Source organism: Zonotrichia leucophrys, chromosome 1A, assembly GCF_028769735.1.
Source record: "Zonotrichia leucophrys gambelii isolate GWCS_2022_RI chromosome 1A, RI_Zleu_2.0, whole genome shotgun sequence".
Taxonomy (NCBI): domain Eukaryota; kingdom Metazoa; phylum Chordata; class Aves; order Passeriformes; family Passerellidae; genus Zonotrichia; species Zonotrichia leucophrys.
Genome location: NC_088170.1, coordinates 11319674 through 11344599, shown reverse-complemented (window position 1 = coordinate 11344599; position 24926 = coordinate 11319674). Strand labels below are relative to the sequence as shown.

At 37.7% G+C, this 24926-nt stretch overlaps 1 protein-coding gene across 7 annotated transcripts in view; it reads right to left on the bottom strand.

The window, feature by feature from the left end:
- Positions 1-2228: 2228 nt before the first annotated feature.
- The window catches only part of BICD1 (BICD cargo adaptor 1), a 171839-nt gene continuing 149141 nt past the window's right edge, over positions 2229-24926 (bottom strand). The window contains exons 9-10 of one of the 7 annotated variants that reach the window (XM_064737621.1): positions 13772-13847; positions 7742-7956 (exon numbers count right to left, since the gene is read on the bottom strand). In XM_064737621.1, the coding sequence (XP_064593691.1) occupies positions 7869-7956; positions 13772-13847 (164 nt within the window). In that variant the 3' untranslated portion in view covers positions 7742-7868. Of the gene's footprint in view, positions 7957-13771; positions 13858-24926 lie in introns of all 7 variants that reach the window. The other 6 variants (XM_064737641.1, XM_064737634.1, XM_064737647.1 and 3 more) reach the window with 6 other exon arrangements.

The window sequence follows — 24926 nt, the reverse complement described above, 5'->3', positions numbered from 1 at the left end:
CCTTGAGAGACATAATCAATACTTAAAAATATTAAAACCCTCCACAGGTAGGAAATCCTATGAAATAACGTAAATGGAAACAACTGTCTCATTATTTATTTCCAAAGTTCTGATAACTCAGTTAAAGGATATGAAAGTCCTTCTCTCCCCCCTCATATAGAGCTTTCTCACAAATAATATTTTCTCAATCATAAATTGTTATTACAATAAGTTAAACTTTTTTTCTCTAAAACCAACCAAGAAATCATATTCCTCAAGCTGGATACTTCCACTGTGATACAAGAGAATATATAAATAATAATGAAGGAAATATGTGTTTTCTAATATACCACTCTAGTCAAGAAGGAAAGAAAATCCATCTTGCAAAGGTCAATATTTTTTACTGGTTTATTAAGCTTCTGCTGAGTTGACAACTATAGCACTGAGCCTTATTTTTGTGCAAAGTTAAGACTTTCTTCTTCCATCCAGGCAATCACTCAAACCTTCTCCTGAAAAGAAAGCAGTTGTGCCTGTGCCTTTACCACAAACAAATAGATGAGAACTGGCTTTATTCCAAATAATTTTTCCCAGGATGCACACAATTATGACTATTTATTTTAGCTCCATTTCCCCCCTCCATCTTGTTCTATATAAAAAAATCTTCCATGTTTGTCATTCATGGGCTGCTAGAAGATGTGGCTGTCAGGCCCTCTCCATAATTGCTATCTCTGTTCTTATTATTGGTAAAATCAACCCAAGGTTTCAACATTGTTGAATACCTCATTTGCCAGTGCCCTGTCAGTGTTTATTTATAGTGTTAGGAGAGTCAAACCACAGCTCCTGCTGCATTTAGGTACAACTGGAAGTGCTCTGCATTTCTTTATGCATAACTGCAGGATTTATTAAGGGAGGTAGCTAGAAACCAAGAATTGCTGCCACAGTCACTGAAAACTTCGGCTTCAGGATCTTTCCCATTAAAATCTGGTGTGTATACAGCAGAAAACCAACAGTTCAATGGTCAGAAGTTACCTCCTGCTCCAGAATATGGAGTAATGCTTCTTCCCAAGGCAGAAATTACATAGACATTTTCTTTGGAAACAAAAGTTATATTTTTGAGGGGGTTTTCAGTTTGTTGGGTTTTTTCCCCCAGTTTATTTCAGTGACCTTACTCATGCCTCTCAGAGCCCTGCACAGGACCAGCTGAAGGGATGACACAGAAAAAGGGGAAGAAGGAATGTGTGTTAGAAGTTTCTGAAACCATCTTTGAAATCAGAACATTCCCACAAGTGGTAATCCTCTGTGAAACTGCTTTCAAAACACGCTGAAGAAGAGAAGTCTGCTTCAACTCACAGAAACCCTTAACTCAAAATTGAAAAAGAGGCATAGCCAGTGTAAAAAATTCTAACAGTCACAGTCCTGCTAAACTACAGTGGAAGACTGTTGCCCAAGGCACTTCTGCAATGAGAAAAGGTAATGTGGGAGAGCAACCCCTGCTAGGTGAGAAAAAGGAAGAGACAGGTGGGAAGAACCCAGCCAAACACAGACTCCATTTCTGTCACCATGCACAATGTGTTTTTCTATCCAAAGCACCTCCCCAGCCAGCCAAAAACCAGCCCAGCTGTCCAGCTGTTCCCATTGAGTCAAACACCACAGCAAGCCTGGAGATGCAATCCTTCCTCCAGAATCCTCCTGGGCCACTTCTAAAAGCTGGACATTGTCTACCCCTCAGGGACCCTGAGAGCAGCAAGGTTCACTGAGGAGCTGCAGCAGCACTCTCCTGCCAGGGCTGAGCTCCTGGATTGATGTGGGGGGATTTTCACCTCTTTGCTTTCAGAGCATGGCTCTTCTGCAAGGCAAAAGATGTTTCTTACTGTAAAAAAGCAGGCATGGTACAGCATTGCCAAGCCAAATTTATCTTGATTCAGCTCTTTTGCTTCCACATCCCCTGAGGATGGAGATCTGCATCCTGCAGAGTGTCCTTGTGCTGAAAGTTTGTGCAGATGTTGCAGCATTTTCAGAGATCACTCAAATCTGCTGGAAACACTATGTGGGGAAACTGTATTTTAGTATCTGCCTCAAACTCAGAAAACAGAGGATGCATCTTGGCTTTAATTCTGATTCCCTTTCCTTTAATGTTAATTTCCCTTCTTAATTTTCTCTTTGATACCTTTGATTGATCTTTAAGAATGAAATGATTGTGAAATTCTAAGCACTGCAAACTGCTGTAAATAGAAGTAGACCAGACAGAATGGTGTTAAATGAACAAAAATGGCCAGTTTATTCACTGGAACAGTTATGCATTACACTGTAATTTTAATTGGAACATAAAGATGTAAGAATCAGTATATCAGCTTCTTTAAATTATTTTCTTCAGCACTAGAGTGTTTTTCCCAACCATTTGACTGCATGATCATATTACACATGTACAAGCACAGACTTTATGAATCCCTCACAAGGTATTAATCTAGGATTGTCTACAAGGACAAGGAAAAGTTAACATGAGAATTACTTCAATTTTAAAAATAAATGATGCATTTTTGGAAACAAGAATTATTTAAATTTTTTGCTTTTAGCATAAAGTAGCAACAAGAAGAGTTTCCAATATTCAGTCTTTAGCAAATGAACATATATACTTTTATATTCTTCACCACCTAGAAACACTTCATCATTTAACCCCAAGAAGGCAGGACAACATAATGTCAATTCAACATAGGAGTAGCTGAGTTATTACAGCAGTAAACATACAGTATACAAATTTGTGTTTGTCACAAACTCCACCAATGCTAAAACTCTTTTGAAAGGAACACAGCAATCTGTATGGTTCATTAAATACAGAACATCATGCAAATGGAAACATTCAATAGATTACAAAAATCACAAAACATCAGTTTTCTTTCTTTTTTAATTGTTTACAAAGGATCAAGTTAATTAACCCTTTAACAGTCAAACCACAGGGCTGAAAATCAATAGGGAAATAAGTAATAAAATGGACTTAATTTAACCACTGGCATAGCACACATCGTCATATCTGTGTACAGGAGAAATAATAATAAAATAAGCTAGATTACTCTTATTTCTTGTTCATAGCTGATAAAACACCAACCAGCTAGCAAGCCAGTCTACTTGAAACTTTTATCAAATTCTTCTCTTTATTGATTTTCCAAAATATTTTTGAAATCAAGCAACCACCTATTCAATAAAAACTCAGATTACTAACACTGAGAAAAAACATACACTCTTATCCACTCTTTTACAGCAAATCATGATAATCTAAACAAATAGCTTTGTAGAAAGACACTTTTGAAATACAAGGCTCTATCATCCAGAGTCTGCCCACACATTAACTCCTGTAATGAAATATTGGATTTTTCCTTTACCTTTTGTCACTTTGTCACTTGGGTGCCATTACATTTCACAAAGGGGATTTTCAAGAACTCCACGGGAAACAGATTAAAAACCAATAAGGATTTAAACTGTGCACCTCCAAATGAAAGATACAGACTCTCTGTGATAGTTCTCTTGCCCTCCTAGCACAAGGAATATGCATATCACACAAGAAATAAGAATTTTCTAGCTTAGTTATGGACATGGAGAAGCTACACGATGTTAACAATGTCATGCACACATTTTCCATTGCATATTTTGATGTATTTGTGCCTGAAGGCGAAAGGCAATTGCTTTTTTATTTCTTTTCCACAGGATGCTTAATTACACTAAAAAAAACCCCTTAATGGTTAAAAAAGTCTGAATAGTATCTATCCCTTTCAGACTCACTGCACACACAGCAAAGGAAAACTGAAGAAGAAGTGATGACTGGAATTTTTAAAGAGGTAACTATAGCAATTATCATACTTCAAAGGTAAAACATCAGTCCCTGCCATTCTCAAACAAAGATTTCCAAGGAACAAAAGAAAGAAATTTACTGTAACTTCAGTGGATATGCATCTTCTGCCAAAGAAAGGAACAGACCTCAGAAAGGCTGATGTAATCTATACCTTATGATGATGATGGTCAGTCCAGCTGTAAGTGGAGCTGGCAGCACAGCTACTGACTTTGGCAATGCAGGATGAACCACAAGTTGGTACCAAAATTAGGGCCTGGACTCTGAGTGTCATTCCCAGTGGGATAAGGACTGGGTCAGATTTTACTGAAAGCTTACTTAAGTAATTCCAACATAATTATGGTGAGCAGCCTTCATAGGTGAGGTCATATTTCATAAGTGAGGTTATATTTCATAACATAATCTCCTTTATGTACACACATTAATATGGTAAATGGCTTAAACAACTTTGTCATTGTTTGTAAAATAAAAAACAAACTGAAAATCCACTTGGCATTAAAACTTGCAGCGTTAATTACAGTTTCATTCTACAAACTCCGCTGTATAGCTATGATTACATTAATTTACTGTGAAAAATGTGGATAGAGAAAGCACAGAGATGCCAACCTGTCAATCAGATCAATCAGAAAGAATATCACTACTGCCCTCATTTAGAAGGCAGAAAATCCTATACAATTAGCATGAAAAAGTTATGTCCTCTTTCTTTAAAACCTCCATATATGTTCTGACTGATAGAAAACATATTTTTCCATACTATTACATTTTACAATTTATTTTTCATATTTTTCTCTTTTTATATTTGTTTTTTTTTCTATTTCTTTCCTTTTCTTCTTCTCCTCGCACGTTTCCTATAAACTGGATTTCCACAAGCAGATAATTTCACTGAACAAGGAATAATTTTTCACTACATCAGAAAATAAAACCCAAACCAAAATGCTCCTGTTTTGACCTAAATGACCCTATTTTGAGTAGGCTATTTCAAATCCAAAGAAATTTCAAGGCCATCATAGAGAACAAAAGCTGTGATTCAGACACAAAAGTCAGTGCAGGATTTGAACTGCCTCCTTACTGAGTAGAACACATAGTTGTGTTTCTAAGTATACTCAACCATTACAAATATATGTATCATTTTTTCTTAATCCTTAAAAATCAGAATAGATATCAACACAATGTAAACTAATTTTAAATGGGCAAAATTTTGCAACCCTTAAAAAACCCCAGGCTTTTGTTTCTGGTTTTGTCTGCATGTAAATATTTCCTAGAAAATCTCAAAGTTTTATATTGTCAATCAATATATAACAAAGAAGAGGTTTTCATCTTAAGTTCAAGGTATGTATTTTATTTTATTTTATACTGGTTAACTGACAAAAGTTGTCCCAGGGACCTACAGAGTTTTGTAACTTACAATGCAATAACTACAACCATTTGTACATCAAAGTTGATTTGTTTCTAGTTCTCTCACATTTCCAACAATTACATTTTATTACATATAAAAAAATGCAAATTGAAAACTTAGGAATTAAAAATTTAAAACTTAAGAGAATAAAAACATTTATTTCTATAAAACAGGGCCACAACTTCTATACCACTGGGTGTTCTTTCATAACTCTTGATCCACATGGACATGCATATGTTTCTAAACTTTTTTGATACCTTTTTTTTCCCCAATAAATTTGTATCTATATAGAAAGGAAACGTATTTCACTGAACTACTGCTTAACTAAAGTTTAGGAAAATGCCTTTGATTTGGATACGAAAATAGGAAAAACTATTCCAAGTGCAGTCAGTGGTAACTGCATTCAAAGTGCTTTGCAAACTCCTTCTCCTATTAACAATACACAGTAGCTGTCTTTGTTGGACACAGATATTCTTACACCAGTCAGACAAGGTCAGGAATCTGGAGATGCTTTTTGAAAGCTGAATTTGCCTCAGACAAAATACTGTGGGGATTTTTTAAAAAATCAAAATAGCAGCTAAACTCAGTGTCAGACACCATGATGGAGCTGAACAAGTTTCACTTGACCTTTCCATGACAAGACAACAGGCAGTTTAATTATGATGCTGAATAGTGATGTAAAGGTATATGAGAAGAATCATGTGAACCCCATGGAAACCAAAGTCACAACACTGCCAAGTGTTATCTGTTTGATCTGATCAGGACTGGGTATCAGTTTGTTCCTATTTTCTCTATCTCTGAGTGTTTTGTTACTACAGCTCAGCTGCTTTGCCAAGGTTACACGACAGACGTTGTTGATGACATAAAATATTTCTATTTACAGCACCTTTGTTCTTGGTACTATGGTAATAATGATTTGTTAGGCACACTGAGTGGTCACCGATTCTTTCCTCTGCTGATGTTTTTTGTATTGTAACATTTGGTAAAAATCTGACTTCATTTTCTCAGATTCAGGCAGAATTTGAAAGAATTGTTCCAGCCACACTTGCAGCAATTTTTTTCCCCAGCTGCCCCATACCTTAGGCTGTACTGTGTTTCCCATTTGTTGGTCAAACATGTGCTGCAGAGAAGGAATAAACACATGTGGAAATATCCAAGCCTCTCTTCTGTAAATAAATTAAGGCCACCTAACAAAACAAGGAGCCTGCTAGTTACCAACAAGTAGGCAGCACTGCAGACTTGTTTCTCCAGCTGATGACCGGATGGGAAACCCACAGATGCTGAGCCCTCTGTTTAGCAATTTCCCTTGCTGCCAAGTACTGTGCAAAATAAATTCCTCTATCTTTGATTTTTTTCTGAAAGTCACTGCTTTTAAGAAAAAAACCAGGCTTACTCAGCTTTTACAGGAAAGAATCTTTAACTAGGAACACTGTGCACTGTTGCGATAGAGTCTGCGTAGTGTTGATCACCTGAGTATTTGTCATAAACTGACATGAGCTAAGGTTCTGTGTCTGTTGATTTTTGGCAAGGAAAAAATGCACTACAGTAAAGTCCTGCTGACTTTGATCCACACCATCAACCCTACCTGCATGAGCTCTTTCTCCACAGAATACTTCACACAAAATGCACACGACTTCCCCACTCAAACTAGCCTTTCCTGGTAAGGCCTCGAGCTAGGATCCTGAATATGGGAGTGGGAGGAAAGCATGTTCTCAATTAGCACACAGCATTTTACTTATTTTAGATTTTCTTTCTCAGATACCAAATAGAAAGTAATCCCAAAAAACAGCACCAATTCATGATGCGAGAAATATAATTACAATGCAAGCAAACAACTGAAAACAAATCAGTACATTATCCTTTCATCTCCTTCTTAGGCTTAATAATTATCTTTCAGTGAAGAGCTAGAACAAAACCAGAAGCTAGTGTCATAGGAATTAAAAAAACAAGTGCATAAACAATATCAGTGCAGCAGCAAAATATACAGTCATTGTTAACATTCCAATTCAACCCATTTCCAACATTTTTGTGCAATAAAAATTGGCCATATGCTGGCCAATGCAACAAGCCTTTTTTAATATTAACACAGTCATTCTTCACTGAAGCTATTTCTGCTTGGATTTAAAAAATAAAATTAGTTAAATACAACTCTCACCAAAAAAAAAAAAAAGGACTGTATTTTATAAACACAAAATTCTGGTGCAAATAAAGTAAGAAATAAATATCACACCCTTGAAGACAAAAAGAAATTTGAACTGGTTCCTATGGCTGAACTTAGAGGATGTGAGGGTAGATTTTTGTAACATATTTTTTTAACATTGGCTTAAGTCTCTCATCATTTCAGAGGTAAAGCCAAGCAGCTGGGAGGAACATTTTTTTTTGTTGAGATGTTAAATTTCACTACACTTCAGTTGTGATAGCACAGTTTGAGTACAATCAGAGGAACCATAAAAAGTCTTCTTGATAGGTTGGGCTCTGTGCTTTGTGTTCTTCTTCTCAACCTTCCCTCAGTTGCCAGAGCAGGGGATATGAATCCAGACTTGCCAATGCAGCAACAAGGCAGGATTGTCCACCCAGTTGCTGGGAACAACCCCAACCTTTGTTGCATGAGCTCCACTCTGTTTGCATTCTCTCTTACGTTGCATATGAAGATTAGGGGTAAGGAGGAGGCTTAGAGAGACAGTTGAGAGGGGCACACTGAGAGCTGGAATGTGGCTGCTCTTCTGGAAGAGCATTAGGACTGAAAATTAAAAAGAAAAGAGAAAAAGTGCTTAAAATACAAGGCAAAATTTTACAAGCATGTAAATAGTACAGGGCTGGAAATGAACTTTAAAAGGGCGTGAAGCCTCATCTCTAAATCTGTATCCTCAGACACACAGTATACATACAGAAAACTCTCAGTGCACAGCAAGTCATTGAGACTTGGATGTGTTTGTGAGGTGGACCAGATATCCCACTTCACAATTCCTGTACACAATTGCTGTTTGCATGCTGGGATGACAAAGACTGTGTGGAGAAAAAAATGCATCTATGAAATGGGAGAGCAAATCTGAAGGACAAGATGCAGGTGCCATCTTTAGGTGAGTATTGAAGATTTTCTATATGCAGCTGATTCCCTTTTTGAAATGAAGGACAGTGCCAGGCTGGAAATCAGGTTTCATAGCTCTGTGAAAATGTGATGCCTTATTGAATTTGACCTATTCACTAATTCATTGGTACAAATACAGTGTACCCTTCTTGATCAGGTCCCTTAACCATTACGCATTATGTAATTTACACTCCCAAAGTGTGGGGATTTCTTATGTTCTGTTTTCTTTGGGGTTTTATGCTGCTCAAACCCTTTTTGTTCTGTCATATATTTCTGTCATTTACTGTTTCTCATGTACAATTTGTCTGATAACATCATTCACCTGTTATTCACCTGTCTAGAGTGCATTTATAGCACTCACTGGCACATAGTGCAGAGAGGCCTGAACCAGCTTACAGGGGCTGGAGTAGCAACAAAGAAAAGGGGCAGCTAACACAAACACACCCCACTTCTTGGTGTAGAGCTGTAGAAAAAGAAGATACCAAAACAAAATGCAAAAAAAAATTCATTTATAAAGAGAAGGAAAAGGGGAAAAAAAGGAGAAAAATACCAAAACCCCCAGTTCTTTAATGGGTCTGGGAAGACTTTTTCCCCCTAATGCTTCAAATGTTCTACAGTGTTAAAGTTATTCCAAGCTGTGATGTATGATAAAGCACCATCATTTATGTCTCTGTCTTCAAGAGAATTTGCCTTCTCTGTTTTCCTCCTTTAGAAACTGCACTTTTACATATTATCTCTGCAGCACAGACTATTGGAGTTCTGGCTGAAGGAATGCAATTAGCCTATTGCTGGAAATGAATCAATTTGAAATGCCAGAGGTGTTTGGAAAAATGCTACTGGAAATGCCAGCAGTACTGAAAATGTCTTTGGCTTCCACACACAGCATTTACTTAAGGAAACAAAGAGATGACATTGTGTTTGACTGAAGAAAGAAAGAAGTGTGCACCACCACCATTAAGTAACTTGATGGCAATGTCCACATTTTCAAATTAGAAAATCTGAGAGGCTTTAACCCCAAATACACAATTCTACAGGAGCTACAGTCCTTGCACCTCTGGGCTTTTTGAAGATTATAAAATTGCATGTTTTAAGTTAGATCCTGTTTCCCAGTAAGGCTCCTGAAGATGAGTTTCCTGATAGGAAAATGGGGGGTGAGAGAGGGTTGTAGAAGCTCAGGATCTCACAAGCTTTGTTTTATGCTCAGCTGTCTAACAGTTCAGTCCCAAAGTGTGAAGTGTTATGGACTATGTAGAAGTAACTGTTTCCATGGCTATATCCATCTTATCCTTCTGTCATATTCTGCCACATGCAGATGCAGATACAGCATCCACAGAGAGATCTCATTGAGATCTTTACCTGCCCCACACCAATGACTGTCTCAGGAGTGACTGCAGATTGACCCAAAAGCTCTGTATTTACTCTCAAACTTATCCAGAGCCTGGCTTCAGCACCTCCTAAGTTTTCAAGATAGGCTTAGGAGAAGCACTAGCCTTAATTCCTTCAGAGACAGAAAACTGAACTAGAATCCTAACATCCCATTTAGGGAAGACAAACAAGGAGGTGATTACACAACCCTACAAAGACTGACTTAGTCTTCTCCCTTGCTGCCTTGTTTCTTTTTAAACAGGACTCCTGTAATTGCCAGAGAGGAACAGAAACTCAGCACACACATTCCTTGCTCATTAGCAGAGATGTGTTTGCCTTTTGGGGCTTCCTTCCTAACTTTAAAATAAGCAACAAAAGATGCTCATGCTCTGAGGGAGAAGACTGGTGAGGAAATGGCTGTAGCTACAACTAGTTATGTACAGCATCAGTGGCCTGAAAGAACCTCCTTGAGACACATAAGATTCTCCTCTACATGAATATAAACAACTTTATGGCATGACCTTCAGTACAAAGCCACCCATGAGTGTAAAAGCTGTACTACAGACTATCCCAGGCTATGCTCAGATTAGCATTTCTAAGCACTGTGCTTGGAGTTATATTAATTTTCTTTTCCTGGTAATTCTGCTTTGCTTCTTACTTTGAAATACAAGCACACTTTGTGCACAGAAGAAATAGAAAAATTTGTCTCGCTATCTCCTTTTCAATCAATGATAAATATTAAGGGCACTAGGAAGAGAAAAAAAATGTCAAGGCTATCAGGCACCTTTATAGCAGCATATATAAACACATCACCTGCAGCTCCAATAGATTCAAATCTTTTTCTAAAACTCTACTGTTATACCTTCCTCTCTTCAGAAACACAATTCATCCAGTTCATTAATGCAGATTTGCTGTAGCAGTACATAAACTAAAAATACATCAGAATTGGCAAGTGACACATGGTATTCAATGTGCTTTTTATGGCAGTAGAGGTGCTGGTGGCAGCAGGTCCTGGAGCTGAGCTATCAGACACACTGGCAGTCACAGACAGCAGGGCAGATTAATAACACAAAGCAGGACAGAGACATGGAAGAACTTGAGTTTTTGACTATAAACAGAGAATAAGGAAGAATATTATTACATTCACCCAATAGGATACGTGTAGTTTTAAAAACATTTGTTTTTTACAGACTTTATGAATATCTCTTTAAATGCCAGTATCATTTGGGGATGCATTCATTCAATTGATGAATAAAGTCTGTGAAATATTTTTGTGTTAGTATTATTGTCTGGTTTTATGCAGCTCTTTTATTTTATTTCCCTGGCACTCAAAATACTAATCATGTATTTCTAAAATTAACTGGAAATGATGTGCAAAGCCCTTCAGTGTTTCTAAGTGCTCTGTTCTGGCTTAGAGATGTCATTCACGTGCAACATTGTCTGACATTGATTGCAACTGTAACAAACCAGCAAAGGAAAACAGAAACAGACCAATGATATTTTCAGAACGCAGAAATTTTGCAGGTGTTAAGTTGCATATTTTACCCTCCTTTAAATTTATTTCTTACTTTATATAAATAATATAAGAATTTTTAAATATTTATTTATAATATATTAATATATAATAGTAATATAAATATATTAATATTTTATATATAAATAAAAACATTATTTCATATTAAAAGGCAATATTAATTTCATTTGAGGTACTGGGGAGCTGTGGTTTGTTTTTTTTTATTAATAGATAATTTGGGCCTAGAGTTTTGGCTCTGATAATGAAAATGAGGTTTTCAGTGCATTCAACAGAAACCTGAATACAATCCAAACATGGGCATGCTCTTTTTAATATTGGATAATGGCAATATTTAAGTCTTGTCCAATATGGTCCATCAGAGAGGTAGTTACAGATGCTGGGAAGGGGGAACAGTATCCAGTAATTGTCAGGGCAGGCCTGGATTTGGGTGCTTGCCCCATATCCCTAGACCTAGAAACTGAGGTGATGCATGGAAGGCAGAGCGAGACTTTTGGGCACTGCTGCATCAATTTAATTTTAAAAAATCTCTTAAGGAAAGTTCTCACAGATCCTCCAATCGAGTTTCAGTTGAAACATGCAAATTCAAGCAAAAAGACCAATGTAAAGCCAAAATGAATTGACTAGATCTGCCCTGGAGTCTCATTTGGCTTGAAACTGCCTTGCTTATCTAGTGAGATTTACCAAAGCCTGTGTGCTGGAGTCACATTTACTAAAGATGCCAGAGTTATAAAGTCCCAGTTAAAAACCACAGTATAGCTAATGAATGAGGGAAAGCTCTCTGTGAATCTACTGTGCTATGGTCAGTTAACTGGTTTGAACACAATTAGACACTGCAGGATGTGGAAAACATCTGTGTGAAGCACAAGCTTTAACCAGCTATTTAGTCCTGCCTGAAATGCCATTCAGAGGTCACATTATATTGCAAGAATTGTGTTGGAGACTTTAAAAAACAAGAACAGCTTTCTCTCAAAATGGGTGAGTTCAAGGACAGTCAGAGGACAAGGAATGGTGGGACAAGCTCCTGGCTTCCTTCTCTGCTGCATTTAGAAAATCCAAACCTCAGTAAGTCTAATTGGTCCTTAAATGCCCTCAAATTTTCCAACAGATTCCAATTACTTTATATAAACAACTCAATTTATGTCATCATGCTGACTTGCACTAAATCTATTGTTATGCATCACTGCTTTACAGAGCTGGGCAGGTAATGTGGCAGAGGCAAGCAAGGCAGCAATGTGAATCTATCAAAATCAATGTTTTTGTGAATCTATCAAAATCAGTGCTGTTTTGACTTCACCAGACAAGTACAAATCTAGTGGTAAAAAAAATAGTCACCTGAAAGTCAGTTTTTCAGCTAAGTGTGTAAGGTGTATGCTGTTTGTAGGGTGACTGATCTGAAGTTTTTCAAATATTAACCATATTTTAAATTATCAGAACAAGGTAATGTTTGCAGATTTATGAGAAGATAATGTGAAATTACAGAAGGAATTCTTGCTTTGCGTGTAGAGAGGGATGGTATTTGAGCATATTCATCACTAGGAGAGTAGCTCTGGAAGGAACAGCCTTTAATTAAATTAAATAGGGTTAAAATTGTTGATATTAACCTTCCATGTGTACAAAAGCACCTATTGCTAATCTCAAATTGCTCTAACATCTAAAATACAGCAGCATCATTTTACTGGCATATTAAGGATTTTAAATGTAACTTGTCTTTTTTTTCAGTGAGCTGTAGAACTCCAAACTGCAAATCAGTAAATTATTCTTTCCAGTTATAATGAGTTTACACTAACTTCTCAGTAAAATTTTCATATTGCTCTTACATAGTAAAGAAGATAATAGTACTTCCACTTTGTAGGCAATAAAAGAGAGGCACTAACTTGGTCACTGCAGTTCAGGCAAAGGCCTAAAACAATGTAAATTATTTCAAATTAGTGCAGAGACATAAGTGAATATTAGCACAGAATGTGCCATGAACAGATAAAATCATTGTAATGTCCTTTTGCTTTGCTTAGGTTTGGGGTTGTGCCTTGATTAACCCAGCCATCCCAGAAGCATTATGTGGCCTTTGCACCACCTATGAACAAGGACACCAGGAGTTTACTTTTAAAAACAGGATTAAAAACTGATTGCCTTAGGTCTGAATTTCCAAGTCAGGGAGAACTTAGAAGTGTCTGCTAAAATCTCACCAATGCCTTTAAAATCCCACCTTACAAAAGAGAAGCCTGAAATTAAAAGTCGCCCATTTCAGTAAATCTTTCTAGCAACAAAATAAATTCATTACTACTTTGGCATCACTGAGAAACTGCATCAAAATATCAAATGAGGGCTGCAAGATCCAGCTTGGCATTTTTTCCATATTTTTACAGGGAAGCAAGTGCACGAATGCTGTGACTCATGTTGGTGCTGTCACTGCAGAAATTACCGCTGTTCCTCAAGCTGTTAAAGGTTTGCTGTTAGAGACAAAGTGAAGAGCTTTTGTCTGAGGAGGAGGAAGAGGAGGAGGAAGAGGAGGAGGGAGTGGCAGGCATGCATGCAGCTCTGTGCAAAGAGAGGAGAGTTAGTGGAGTTTACCTGACAGTCTGGCAATCTGGCCCCCTGGCTAGTTGTGAGCCGTGTGGCGGTATGGAGGCAGCAGGCTGCTGACAATCTACAAGAAACTGATAAATTAGACATATATACAGAGAGATTACAGAGCAAGGGTTAGTAACAGCACTACACAGCCTAGGCATCTCAGGGAGAGATTTAGTGAGGAATGTGCTCTTGGTGCCTTATCTGACAGAAACACCTTTTTTCTGATAGCAGTGACATTGGCTGTTGTATTTTTCTCCTTTTCAGAAGGAGCACTGGAAACATTTTTGTTTGTTTTCCCTTAGCACTGACAAATTTTTGTTTAAGCAGACAGCAGTAATGGGCTGTATTCAGGATCTGGGTTTAAACCTTGTACTTCTCATTCTTCTGCTCATCATCTTGTTTTGCTCACATCTAACATGAAAAGTGTCAATAAAGCTACTCAAAATTTATCCAAAAAACTCATATCCATATGAAAACAATTATGTCATCTCATTACAACATACAACAAAGAGCTGTAAGAAAGTCTTTTCAATTTCTGAACAATGCTTGTGAGATTGGGGTTTTTTGTAGGAAAAAGGGAGAACTTGATAAAGTCAGTTTCACTGTTTTGTCTCAATTATTTTATCAATTCCCTGTCAAAGTGTCCACATTAATCACTTGCTTTAGACTGGAAAATACTTGTGGGGCTTCATGGAAGTAGTTGAACAAGGCAACCCTGCTTTCTAAGTCAGTAGTGTTTACTGAGATTTCCAGATCTCAAGATTTGCTCTTTTTCCCTGCAGCATTCTGGCCTTTCATTCCACTGCCTGTGTGATTCAGATTGTCACACATCAGGATCTTTTCAAACATTAGAATCTATGGCTGAAATTCTGAGCCTATGAAAAATTACTGGAGATTATTTTTTGTCTCCAGCAGGATTTGCAGACCTATCATCCTTCCTGCCTGCTCAACCTGATTCTCAACCTCTTTGATGGACCAGGGTTATTTTCCCCTAAACCTTAAAAGCAAGACAAGGGAACTCCACATACTTGGAAAGAATTTTTTTTTTTTTCAATTGGTTGCTACTTTAAGCTCAGTGCCAATATTAATTTCTCTTTACAATGTAGATGTGTTTCAAAACCCCCTTCTATCCTTTGCCTCAAACAATGGAAGAATGCACAAGTAATTTGCTGTCAAGAGTGCTGAGATGACATCAGGTGCTGCAGAGCAACACATCTTCATAGCACACTGAGCATCATATCCACTGTTATAACATTTCCCTGCCATACCAGCCCACAGGGCCTCTCCCTAGCTCCTGTGCAGATCTGTGCTGACCTCCAGTGGGTAAGAAGCAAGTGTACCCAAATCACTGGTTTCTTCCTGCTTCAGCACAGAGAAGAAGAGTTTGGAGCTATTTTCTAGAAAAATAACTGCAGAGTTTGTGCTGGCACCAGAAATGGGAGTAAGAAAGAATACTCTGGCACTCTCATTTACCAGGATTGTCACTACAGTCCTCACTGCATCTTTTAGCAGAGGAGCGCAAGAGTTAGCAATGTATTTGAGTCATGAATTTGTCATTTGTCATTTCAGCACAAAGCTCAATTAAAATAAGAGGTGTCTGAGAAACAGACAGATGGGGCTAACTGCAGACAGAAAATGATGGCCAAAAAAATAAATTAATGCTTTATTTTAAACAAAATAGTTTGCAGAAGTCCTAAGCAAAGTCATGCCTGACAGGGTATACAAGGTCATCAGTGAGGAAAGAAACACAGAATAGAATGCTGTGTGATGAAAAGGTGCAGAAAGGTTTCACTAATACAGAAGAAATTGTTCGGACAGGCTTTCCCAGAACAACACAAATGCCTGATTTATGATCCTGTTCTAATATCTCAAACATGGTGCAAATATTTTATGATGCATCTTGATCTGCTGCATTTGGCAGAATGCTTGAATAGTGAGCCAGGTTCTGGGAGGATTATGCAAGCTGGATAATAATATTTCAGTGAGCATACTCCCTTGACTTTGTGTGAAACACCATTCTAGCTGGTGTCAGCAAAGCTCTTGCAGTCTGGCTCACGTTCACATCAGAACCAGATCTAGTGATCCACATGTCTTAAGATGACTGAATTGTCCTCCCACATCCTCCAGGAGTGAAGTTTCTGAGGATTATGCTAGGAAAGAGCTAAGCAGAATGCATATGGCTTACATAGACACATTTCAAATTCAAAGGAGCTTCTTATCTACTTATGTCCAAGGAGCTGTGCGAGAGCTAACTTTATTCCTTCTATATTTAATCCTTTTAAGTATTTTGGAGGATTTATAACACCCTTCTCTAATGTCATGACAATCATAAAATGACTTCTTTCTACTAAGGAATTCCTGCCTGTATTAAGGAAATGTTTGTTTCTTTCTGAAATACTCTGAAGGTTAAAACTCTCAAAAAAGTCTTGACTAATTCTAATGTCACATGCCATAAAGACAAGGTAAGAAAGACATGTTCATTTTTACTGAAAAAAAAGTAAAAATACATTTTTAAATCACATTGGAAGAACCCTGTTACTTGTACTTTTCAAATATCAGGGCCTGTCAGTCAAGCTACAGAGTGAAAGGACAGTCTGTCATTTATGTAGAAGTTACTTGGGGTGCAGACACAGATTACACTCTTTGCTGTGTCTTCTGACACTCCAAGGAAATCATCAATAAAGTTATTAAATACAGACTATCTTATTTCTCCATCATCTTCACTTGCTGTTAGGAAATAAACCACTTTGGGGCAGGAGATAGTTGGCTGATCTCAAGTCCTTTTACAATGCCATGAACCTATAACAAAGAAATTAATTTTAGTGCTCATTTCAACCAGAGATGGCAAAGAGCAGCTATTGTACACAGAAATTCACATGTCAGTTTTCACTGAATTCAGCAGGACCTGTGCCTGCAGAGTCTTGTGACAATATTCAACAACTCCTACCACTGGCTCTATTGGAAATGTGAGCTTTGACTTGTGCTATATGTCAGTCCTGTTTCAATTTTTCAGTTCCTGACATTTTAGCCACTTGTACAAAGATGATGTAAAGAGCTCAGAGATTTCCTCTCTCACAGATTAGCCACTGCTGATTTTCCTCTGGAACCTAATGCCCAGTCCTAATCAGGCTAATCAGCTCCTGGTGTAAGAGCATTTAAAAAAAACCACCAGGCTCAGAGAAACTACATCTGCTCACATGAGCACTGAATGTGCTGCTATAAATTATCCGCTGAGAGCAAACCTCACCAAAAAGAGAGTATTTTCCTGTGCTTCCCTTTGGCTCAGCCACAAAAACAACACATTTCCCTGGTGTCACAAGATGTGCTCTGCCCTCCAATCTGTGAACTGGGTGACTCTAACCAACACAGGTCTGCTTTATTGGGTTATTTGTGTCTGAGATGGGTTTGCCTTCTGTTGACATCAGCAATGTCCTCAGTGAAAAATCTACATGCAAGCATTTCCAGTCCCACCTGCTCAGGACCCAGCACACTGCAATGAACATTTCAGCACGTTCTGACTCTCAGTAAATTCCTAATGTCTACAGTGCTCTCAAACAGCAAGACTACTCAGAATCCCAAGATAAGCAAAAAAGACTTCTAACTGCACTTTGTTCAGTTAATCAATGAAAGTTTTTTCCTCTTTTATCTGAAACGGCAAAATTGAGAGCCAAACAGCAAACCAATCAACAGGTACTGCTACATATTTTGCATTTCTCATATGAAAACATTGGGAAAAAATCTGTTCTTGATAAATGAAAATCTGTCAATAAATGTTTATGACCAAATGTGAGAATGAGGCTTTTTCAGTCTGTTAAAACAAACCTTTCCTAGCATCCCATTGATCACTTCAGGCCAAGAAACTCCTTCTTTCCTAGGTAAAAGTTTTCAGGCTATCTGGCTTTGTGTTAGGCTACCCAATGTCAATTGAACTTGCTCCACCAAGTCTGAGGAATTTGATAACATGTCTATGAAGCTGTTATTGAAAATCTACTTGCCAAGAGAAGCTGTCTCCACTAATACAGTCACAAATTGTTTTCATCCCTGAAATGTCAATTTAATGGGAAAGAAAGAAGGGTAATAGCATGAGTTGAAAGTACTGGGCAAAGAAGAGATCAGCTGCCTTCTAGTTGTGCAGATGTAAAAATGTGTCATATCACAGAGCAAGACCTACAAAGACAATAAATCAATCCTCTCTGCTCAAAGGTGAGAAACAAGGAAAATTTCCAAACCAAAAGACAAATGCGAGATATCAAGAAGAATGGGGCAGAGGGTACTAAGATGCTTGCCCTCCTTGCTGAGATTTGTAGAGATGCTTTCAAGGTACAATCTGACAGGATGAGAAAAGTCCTCAAACTTTTTATCTACAGGAGTGACAAGGACATAAGTTTATATAATTATGTGACAGCTGTTTTCACTTATAATTTATCTTCATATTTTTCTAATGAATGCCAAGAAACCTTTGACCTTCCTCAAGGCCAAGAGGAACTTTAAGAGGCAATAGTTATCACAAAGAATAAGAGGGACCTTTAAGAGGCAATAGTTATCACAAAGAACTGGTGAGAGGACAGCTGTGACTTACCTTCAGAAAAAGCCACAAACAATGGCACAGGTCAAAGATTAGAAGTGTGTCTCCCTTCTCCTGCTCCCAGGGTCAGTTTGAGTCTGTAAATGACACAGTTACCTCTGCCCTACACACAGCCCCAGCAGATCAGTCTGTCAGAAAACTGGACACAGCTCCATGTTTCTGCAGGAGGGAGAGGGCTCTGGTGGAGCAGCTCCATCTGGAGCCTGGCTGGCCTAACTAACTCCAGTTTGCTCAGACCAGGATTGATTCAGCTGGTCCTGTGAGCCAAAGGAACAGAGCAGGAGGACTGGCCCTTGTGCAGGATCATTCTACCACTGCATGAGGGCCAGCCCCATCCTGGCACTGCTGCACACTGGCAGCCAAATCAAGTTCACCAGGTGCTGCTTAGCTCCTGCACACTTTCCAGCACCCACATTATGTGTGATTTCCCACTGTCTCAATTCTACCTCAGTTCCATTAAACTGAATAATGGATCACTGCTTGGAGATAGAGAAATGTGTCAACCAAGTGTCTTTTCCAGATTTCTTCATGGTAAAGATAATCTACTATGAAATTCCTGTGTTGAGAGTGCAAGTACACAGGTAACCCACATCCTAAGCTTGCTATTCAGGAAACCTAATAGCTTAGATTACTTTTAACTGGAGAAGTTGCAACAACAATTAATTCTCCCACTACTTATTTCTTAGTCTTCTTAAAAACTATTTGAAGAATAGGAGATGTGAGCAGGTTGCTGAATTCCCATTAACTACCAATATCTATACATTCCCTTAAGATGCAGTAGGATGCATCTAAAATCCTCATCTCCTGTCATCTCCCCATGCTCATCTTCTTTTTCTTGCAAAGCAGGCTCAGGAATATCCCACTGTTCCTACAACCACAAGCTCCTGACACAGGCACTCCTTCTGCTCCTCCTCTGAGCACTTCAGGACAAGGTCAGGCAGAGTTAACCCAACAGAGGCTTGCTGTTAAATATTCTCAAGAGTAAGAGCAGGTAGGGAGTTGAACTGCTATTTTCTTTAGGGAAATGCTGTCTGTCAGGGTGATTTCCACAGGCAGACTCATGGGGCATCACTAACCACTTCAGGCCCTGCCTGGCACACAGCACAGACAGCCCTGGTTTAGTAGGTCACTCATTCAGGGGCCTTCCAGAACATGTCAGGTTCCTTGGCTATGTCCTACTGAGTTCTTTCATTTATACAGCAGCTATGCTACATGGAGTGCTTTTACCCTTAATTTCCTCATTCTTCTTGACTTGATCTATATTTTCTTTTTAGACCTGAATTACCCAAAATCTAGAGAGCTGTTCCCCTATCAGTTCACTTGTTTCAGTGGTAATGTGCCTGCTAGCTCAAAGTATAATGACAAAGCCATATGCCAGCCTTGCCTTTTCCTGTAGCTCATATAAAGAATAGCTTTTAAAAAAGAAATAATACCTCATTGTTGTTAGCAAAATTAGTGAAATGCATTTTTCTCCAGTTACAGGCTCAGAACATTAAAAGGTTCCTTGTCAGTTCTGTAGCCTTTTTCACACTTTCTATATCACGACGTGCTTGTGTTATTTCTCAAATGGTTTCTGTGAATGCTTTAAATAATTCCTCATTAAATCTACTGAGAAGCTAAATAATGGGTTAGTAAAACAGCAGAAATGGAAATGGCATAAGCTGAAAAATATATCTTCAGTTCCTTTCTTTCATATACAGTTCATAAAAAGCACATTTAGAAAGGTCTGATGATTCATGAAATACTAAAAGACACACACATTTTAAACATTTCAAAAGAGGAAAAGAAAGGTCTTAAAATTACATAAATCATCACATTTCAATCTTGTTGTTAACCATGGAAACATAAGGATACCTTTCAGGTCACAAAATCATCCAGAGCAAAAATACTTGCACTATTATATGGAGAAAGAAGGGCCTGATGCAAAGTTTGAAGTCAGTGGGAGCAGTAACTTTAGTAGGCTTTGGAAGAAACAATGTAATTTACAATTATAAGGTTCTTACACCTCTAAAAAATGCAGACAGGGAGATACTTACAATCAAGGACACTAGTCTGATTTAAAGAATTGCTGCGAGCTTCCTCCAAACACCACAACATCCCGAGGAACTGCTCTATTACAGAGCTAAAATGTCAGCATGTCTAATTTAAACAGAGACTCATTTCCCCTTTGCCTAATTTATGAGGCAAAAAGCACAATATTGAATATTCCTGTGTATTTGATGGCAAAAATCAGCAAGTCACGAAACCACTTCAAACCTTGTAATAAAAGAAGATAGAGATGGATGACTTTTGTCACCAACATTGTAAGCATATTTCAATCTCTTTTAGTTAATTGATAGGACTGGATTCCAAAGCCTAAAATTTTCAGAGAAAGCAACAAATATCTGGTAAAATGCCTTAAAGATTTGATGTGTCATCTGTGTACTTGTTTAGCTAGATAAAAAAAACAAACCAAACAAACAGAAGTCTAAATAAGACTTCACTGGAGAACTTCAACAAATGATGCTAATGTAAACCATTCCATCCAGCAATGATGTCATAGCTGAGATAGAGAGAGAAATGTCAATAACCTTTTAATGAAAATATACAGCAGTAAGGCATGGATTTCACTGCAGTCTTCTTTTATTATTATTATTTAATGTCTCATCAAACAAATTAGGCTTCCATGAAAAAAATATTTTATTTCAGGATTGCTTTCTTTATAAAGTGAAAAAACAGAAATAAATTAATAAAAATTAAACTAAACTTGTAGAACTGCAGTGAATTCATGCCATAATAGCTAAATCATATTGAAGTAGCTAAATTATATTGATCAGCGTGAAATGTATGGGTTTGGTCTCATCAGTGGCAACTGGAAAGCTAAATGCAAGAGAGGAAAAGCACAGAGTGAAAAGGTCCTGTTCACAGTGGCACCAAGAGGTAAAAGTACATTTAGCCAGCTGAATTCTTCATCAGTTACAGCCAAGCAATGTCCTTGGCAAGGACACTGTTCCTCAAATTCAAAATGGCCTCCACAGGGACAACACACCATGCTTGGAGTGCCATAAATATGCACTGCTCATTAAGCTGAGCTAAATGAGCATTATCAGATGCAGGACATGGCCCTGAGAGCAGGAAGATATATACATGGATCTGTATATATGCACTGACACTGCTCATCAAACAATGAACACACACAGACACAAATATGGCATGTTTACAGAACCCACAGAAAACAGGACAATGCAGAACAAAAAAAGAGAACACAGATAATAAGTAAATAATGGTTGAATTATCCCTTTTGTGAAGAGCATCATATTCAGGTTTAAAAAAAAACCCCTTACACGTGACTTTTTAAAAAATCTACTAAAATCACATAAAATCCATTTTTCATGAAGAACAGAGACAGATTAAACCAATGTTGCATGACTCTCACAATAGCCAGTGGCATGTCTGATTGCACAAGCTCAGAGACATCTTGCAGGTACAGGATCATCATCAACACAAGTACATTGCCAGCAGATAAAAATACAACATCCATTCTTAGGAGAATCATCCATGGATCTCTAATGAAGCAAAGGGCAATTTGTACTCAGATTAAATTCATGTTACCAGAATAAAGCTGTGAGTTCTTTAAAAAAATAATGGTTCTGAAGAACTTCCATGCTTTGGATTGCTTGGATGAAGGAAATCAAACTTTCCTGAGAGAACAATTCAGAACAGACCAGCCTGACTAGTTAAATATTATATGGCTGCATATTTAATATGATAGTAGTGGCTTGGTTAACCACCTGTCCTGCTTTTCAAGAATAAACTCTTTCACTTAATGTACAGAAAAATCCACATTGTTAAGAGCTCAGAATAAAATTATCTGACTTAAAATCAGCACAGAAAGGAGTATCTAGATCCTAATCATGTTGATTTTCCTCTTCATCAATCTATAAAATTCATTCCCAAAAAGAAATAAGAAATATTTAAAACTCCTCACTGTGTGACCTGAGCAATCACAAAGATCTACAAAGCACCCCCCTGGCAAAATTCATTTCTGAGCTGACAGTGTTCCTCAAAGGACTTCCTCCACAGCCATTTATAAAAGAAGCTGTGCTTTCTGTGTGCAAATTTCTGACAGTCCTGCTGTTTCAAAATTGAGACATGCATAAAAAAGCAAAGTAGAGATATTGGAGCAATGCCTGCAGCAGCGAGGCTTAGAAATCTGTGAGGCACTTTCATTGGTACTTCAGCTCAAAAGCAAAGCTGAAACTGGTTTTGGTAAAAGATTCCTAAACAAACAAAAAATGTGCACAGCTAAAGACCTTGAATGTAAACCATTTTCACCACTCAAGGAAAGTAGACACAAACCTGCTATCAAAAATATATTTCTCTGACCTTTACACAGGTACACCTCTCCAAACAGCCTCCTCTGCAGAGAGGTGCCAACCTGAAAATCTCTGCTTGTTTTCCCAATCCCTGCATCCAAATCTGGAGGGAAAGGGAGCTTCTACTTACAACACACCATCTCTCCACACTACTTAAACAAGATAAAGCAAGAAGGAGGGACAAAACCAACAATCTTGCACCACATGCCAAGTTCCACTTTAAGGTTATTTAAAGAAAAATACAGAAGGAACATAAGCTTCTGATTACACAAAGTATATTCTTTTATAGAATACTTTGGAAAGTCAAATCTAAAACACTGCACTTTAAAAAAGCTCAAAATCTAGAAAGAATAAATACTTTAAAATAGCATGAGAGTGTATTCCTCATCTCTTGAGCCAAGAGAGGTTACTCAAGACCTCACATGACAAATCAAAAGCCCTTAATTCCCTATCAGAGAAGATCCTCTGATCCTTGTTGTGTTAAATATTTTTTGTGCTACATCAAACAGCTCAGTGCACTCCCAGGTTTCTTATCTATTCTTCACATTTTAAACAACTCTCAGTGTAAAGACAAGTAGCAAAGACAACTCTTAAGCAATTTCCCTTGAGCTCCAGCTTAAAGATTTCATTATAAGACTTCCTAGGACCTCAGCATTTGGGTCATTGAGATTTTTTATTTTAATTTTCCTTGCTAGCTTTAAAAAATAATTTCGACCTACATATGCTCTAAGTTAGTTCTTGGTGACACTCTAGGAATTGCCTTTGGGATAGAATTTTACAAATGAAGTTACATTTTATGGTAAGAATGCAAACCAACAAACAAGAGCTAGTTATTTGTATCAAATTGTGATTCATATTTGATTTGCTGTAAGTATAGAGCTACATCAGAAATTAATCTTGGATTATTTTTTCAGCAAGAGCAACTATTATATACCCTTAATTATGTATGGTAGGTGGTGAGCTCAGTGCATGAGCAGTTGCTATACTATTATGTGGCATTCTTTGTGCTGTCTTTATCTTCCACATCAGTCTCTTCTTGTGGGAATTAAATGCCAGGCTGTAAATCACTCTTGAAAGACAGCTGAAAAGCAAGTGTGCTTTCAGGTTTAATGTGCTTTCAGAAATGAGTGACCCAACAAAACCATCTAATTTTGCAGATTTGTTCTTTTTTGGGGTTTTTTAAAAGGTTTTTAGAAGAACCATTTTATGAAATGGTTTGTAACAATGAAGAACAATTAATCTAAGCACTACAAAAAATACACAATTTTGATCAAAGAAAACTAGCATAGTTCTGTTGAAATCCATGGGTCTATCCTAGCTTGGGTCAACCAAATATCTGACCTCATCTGGGCTTGGAATTTGAGGGAAATATGTTACATTTAAGGCTGCTACTTTCCTTTTTCTATTGTGATAAAACAAAATGGATACAACCATACAGATTTCTCTAAAAGGAAGGTTTGCTCATTATGATCTCATGATCTGTATTCCTTCAAAATACTAAATACTTTTGTTTTTATGGTGTTTTCCTGTGTGGGATTTTAAATACTAAGCATAAACAACAGGAGAAAGAAGCATCCACCACATTTTGTTTGGACAGAGCTCCAACAACGGAGATTCTCAGGGGGTTTGTTGTTGACCCTGAGTGAGAACTGCAGCCATTGGTAACTGTCCTTCTCATAACCTGCTGGGAAACCTTTCACTTCGGGTACATCTTCTACATAAGGATCTTGATTCAAATTTAAGCTAAAATAGCAGAACTTTATATTCAACTTTTGGAACTGCCATGCTGAAGTATCTGACAGAGAAAAGAGTACTGTCAAGGCAGATACTACAGGAGACCTTTTTAGTCTTGTTCCTTCCTTGAAGATTTTGAGAGAACCATATTTCATATTTGGAACTGTGGTATATTAAGAGGCACCTAGTGACTTCATAGTCTAGGAGTTTGAACACAACGGCAAAGGAAAGGTCATTTTTCAGTGTTACACACTGCCAAACCTAGCACTAGGCTTTCTATATGCCCTGACTTTTTCATGTAGTTAAGAAAACAAATACAATCCAAAGGTGGGCTGGAATTGTGCTGGGCACATATTGGCTGTAATCAGAAGAATAAAGACTTGAAAGTAAAAATACAGGTCAGCAGAACAGAAGCAAAGAAGAAACTAACAACAAAGTTAAATGCATGCCATTACCTAGGAGAAACGGAACACGATACTTT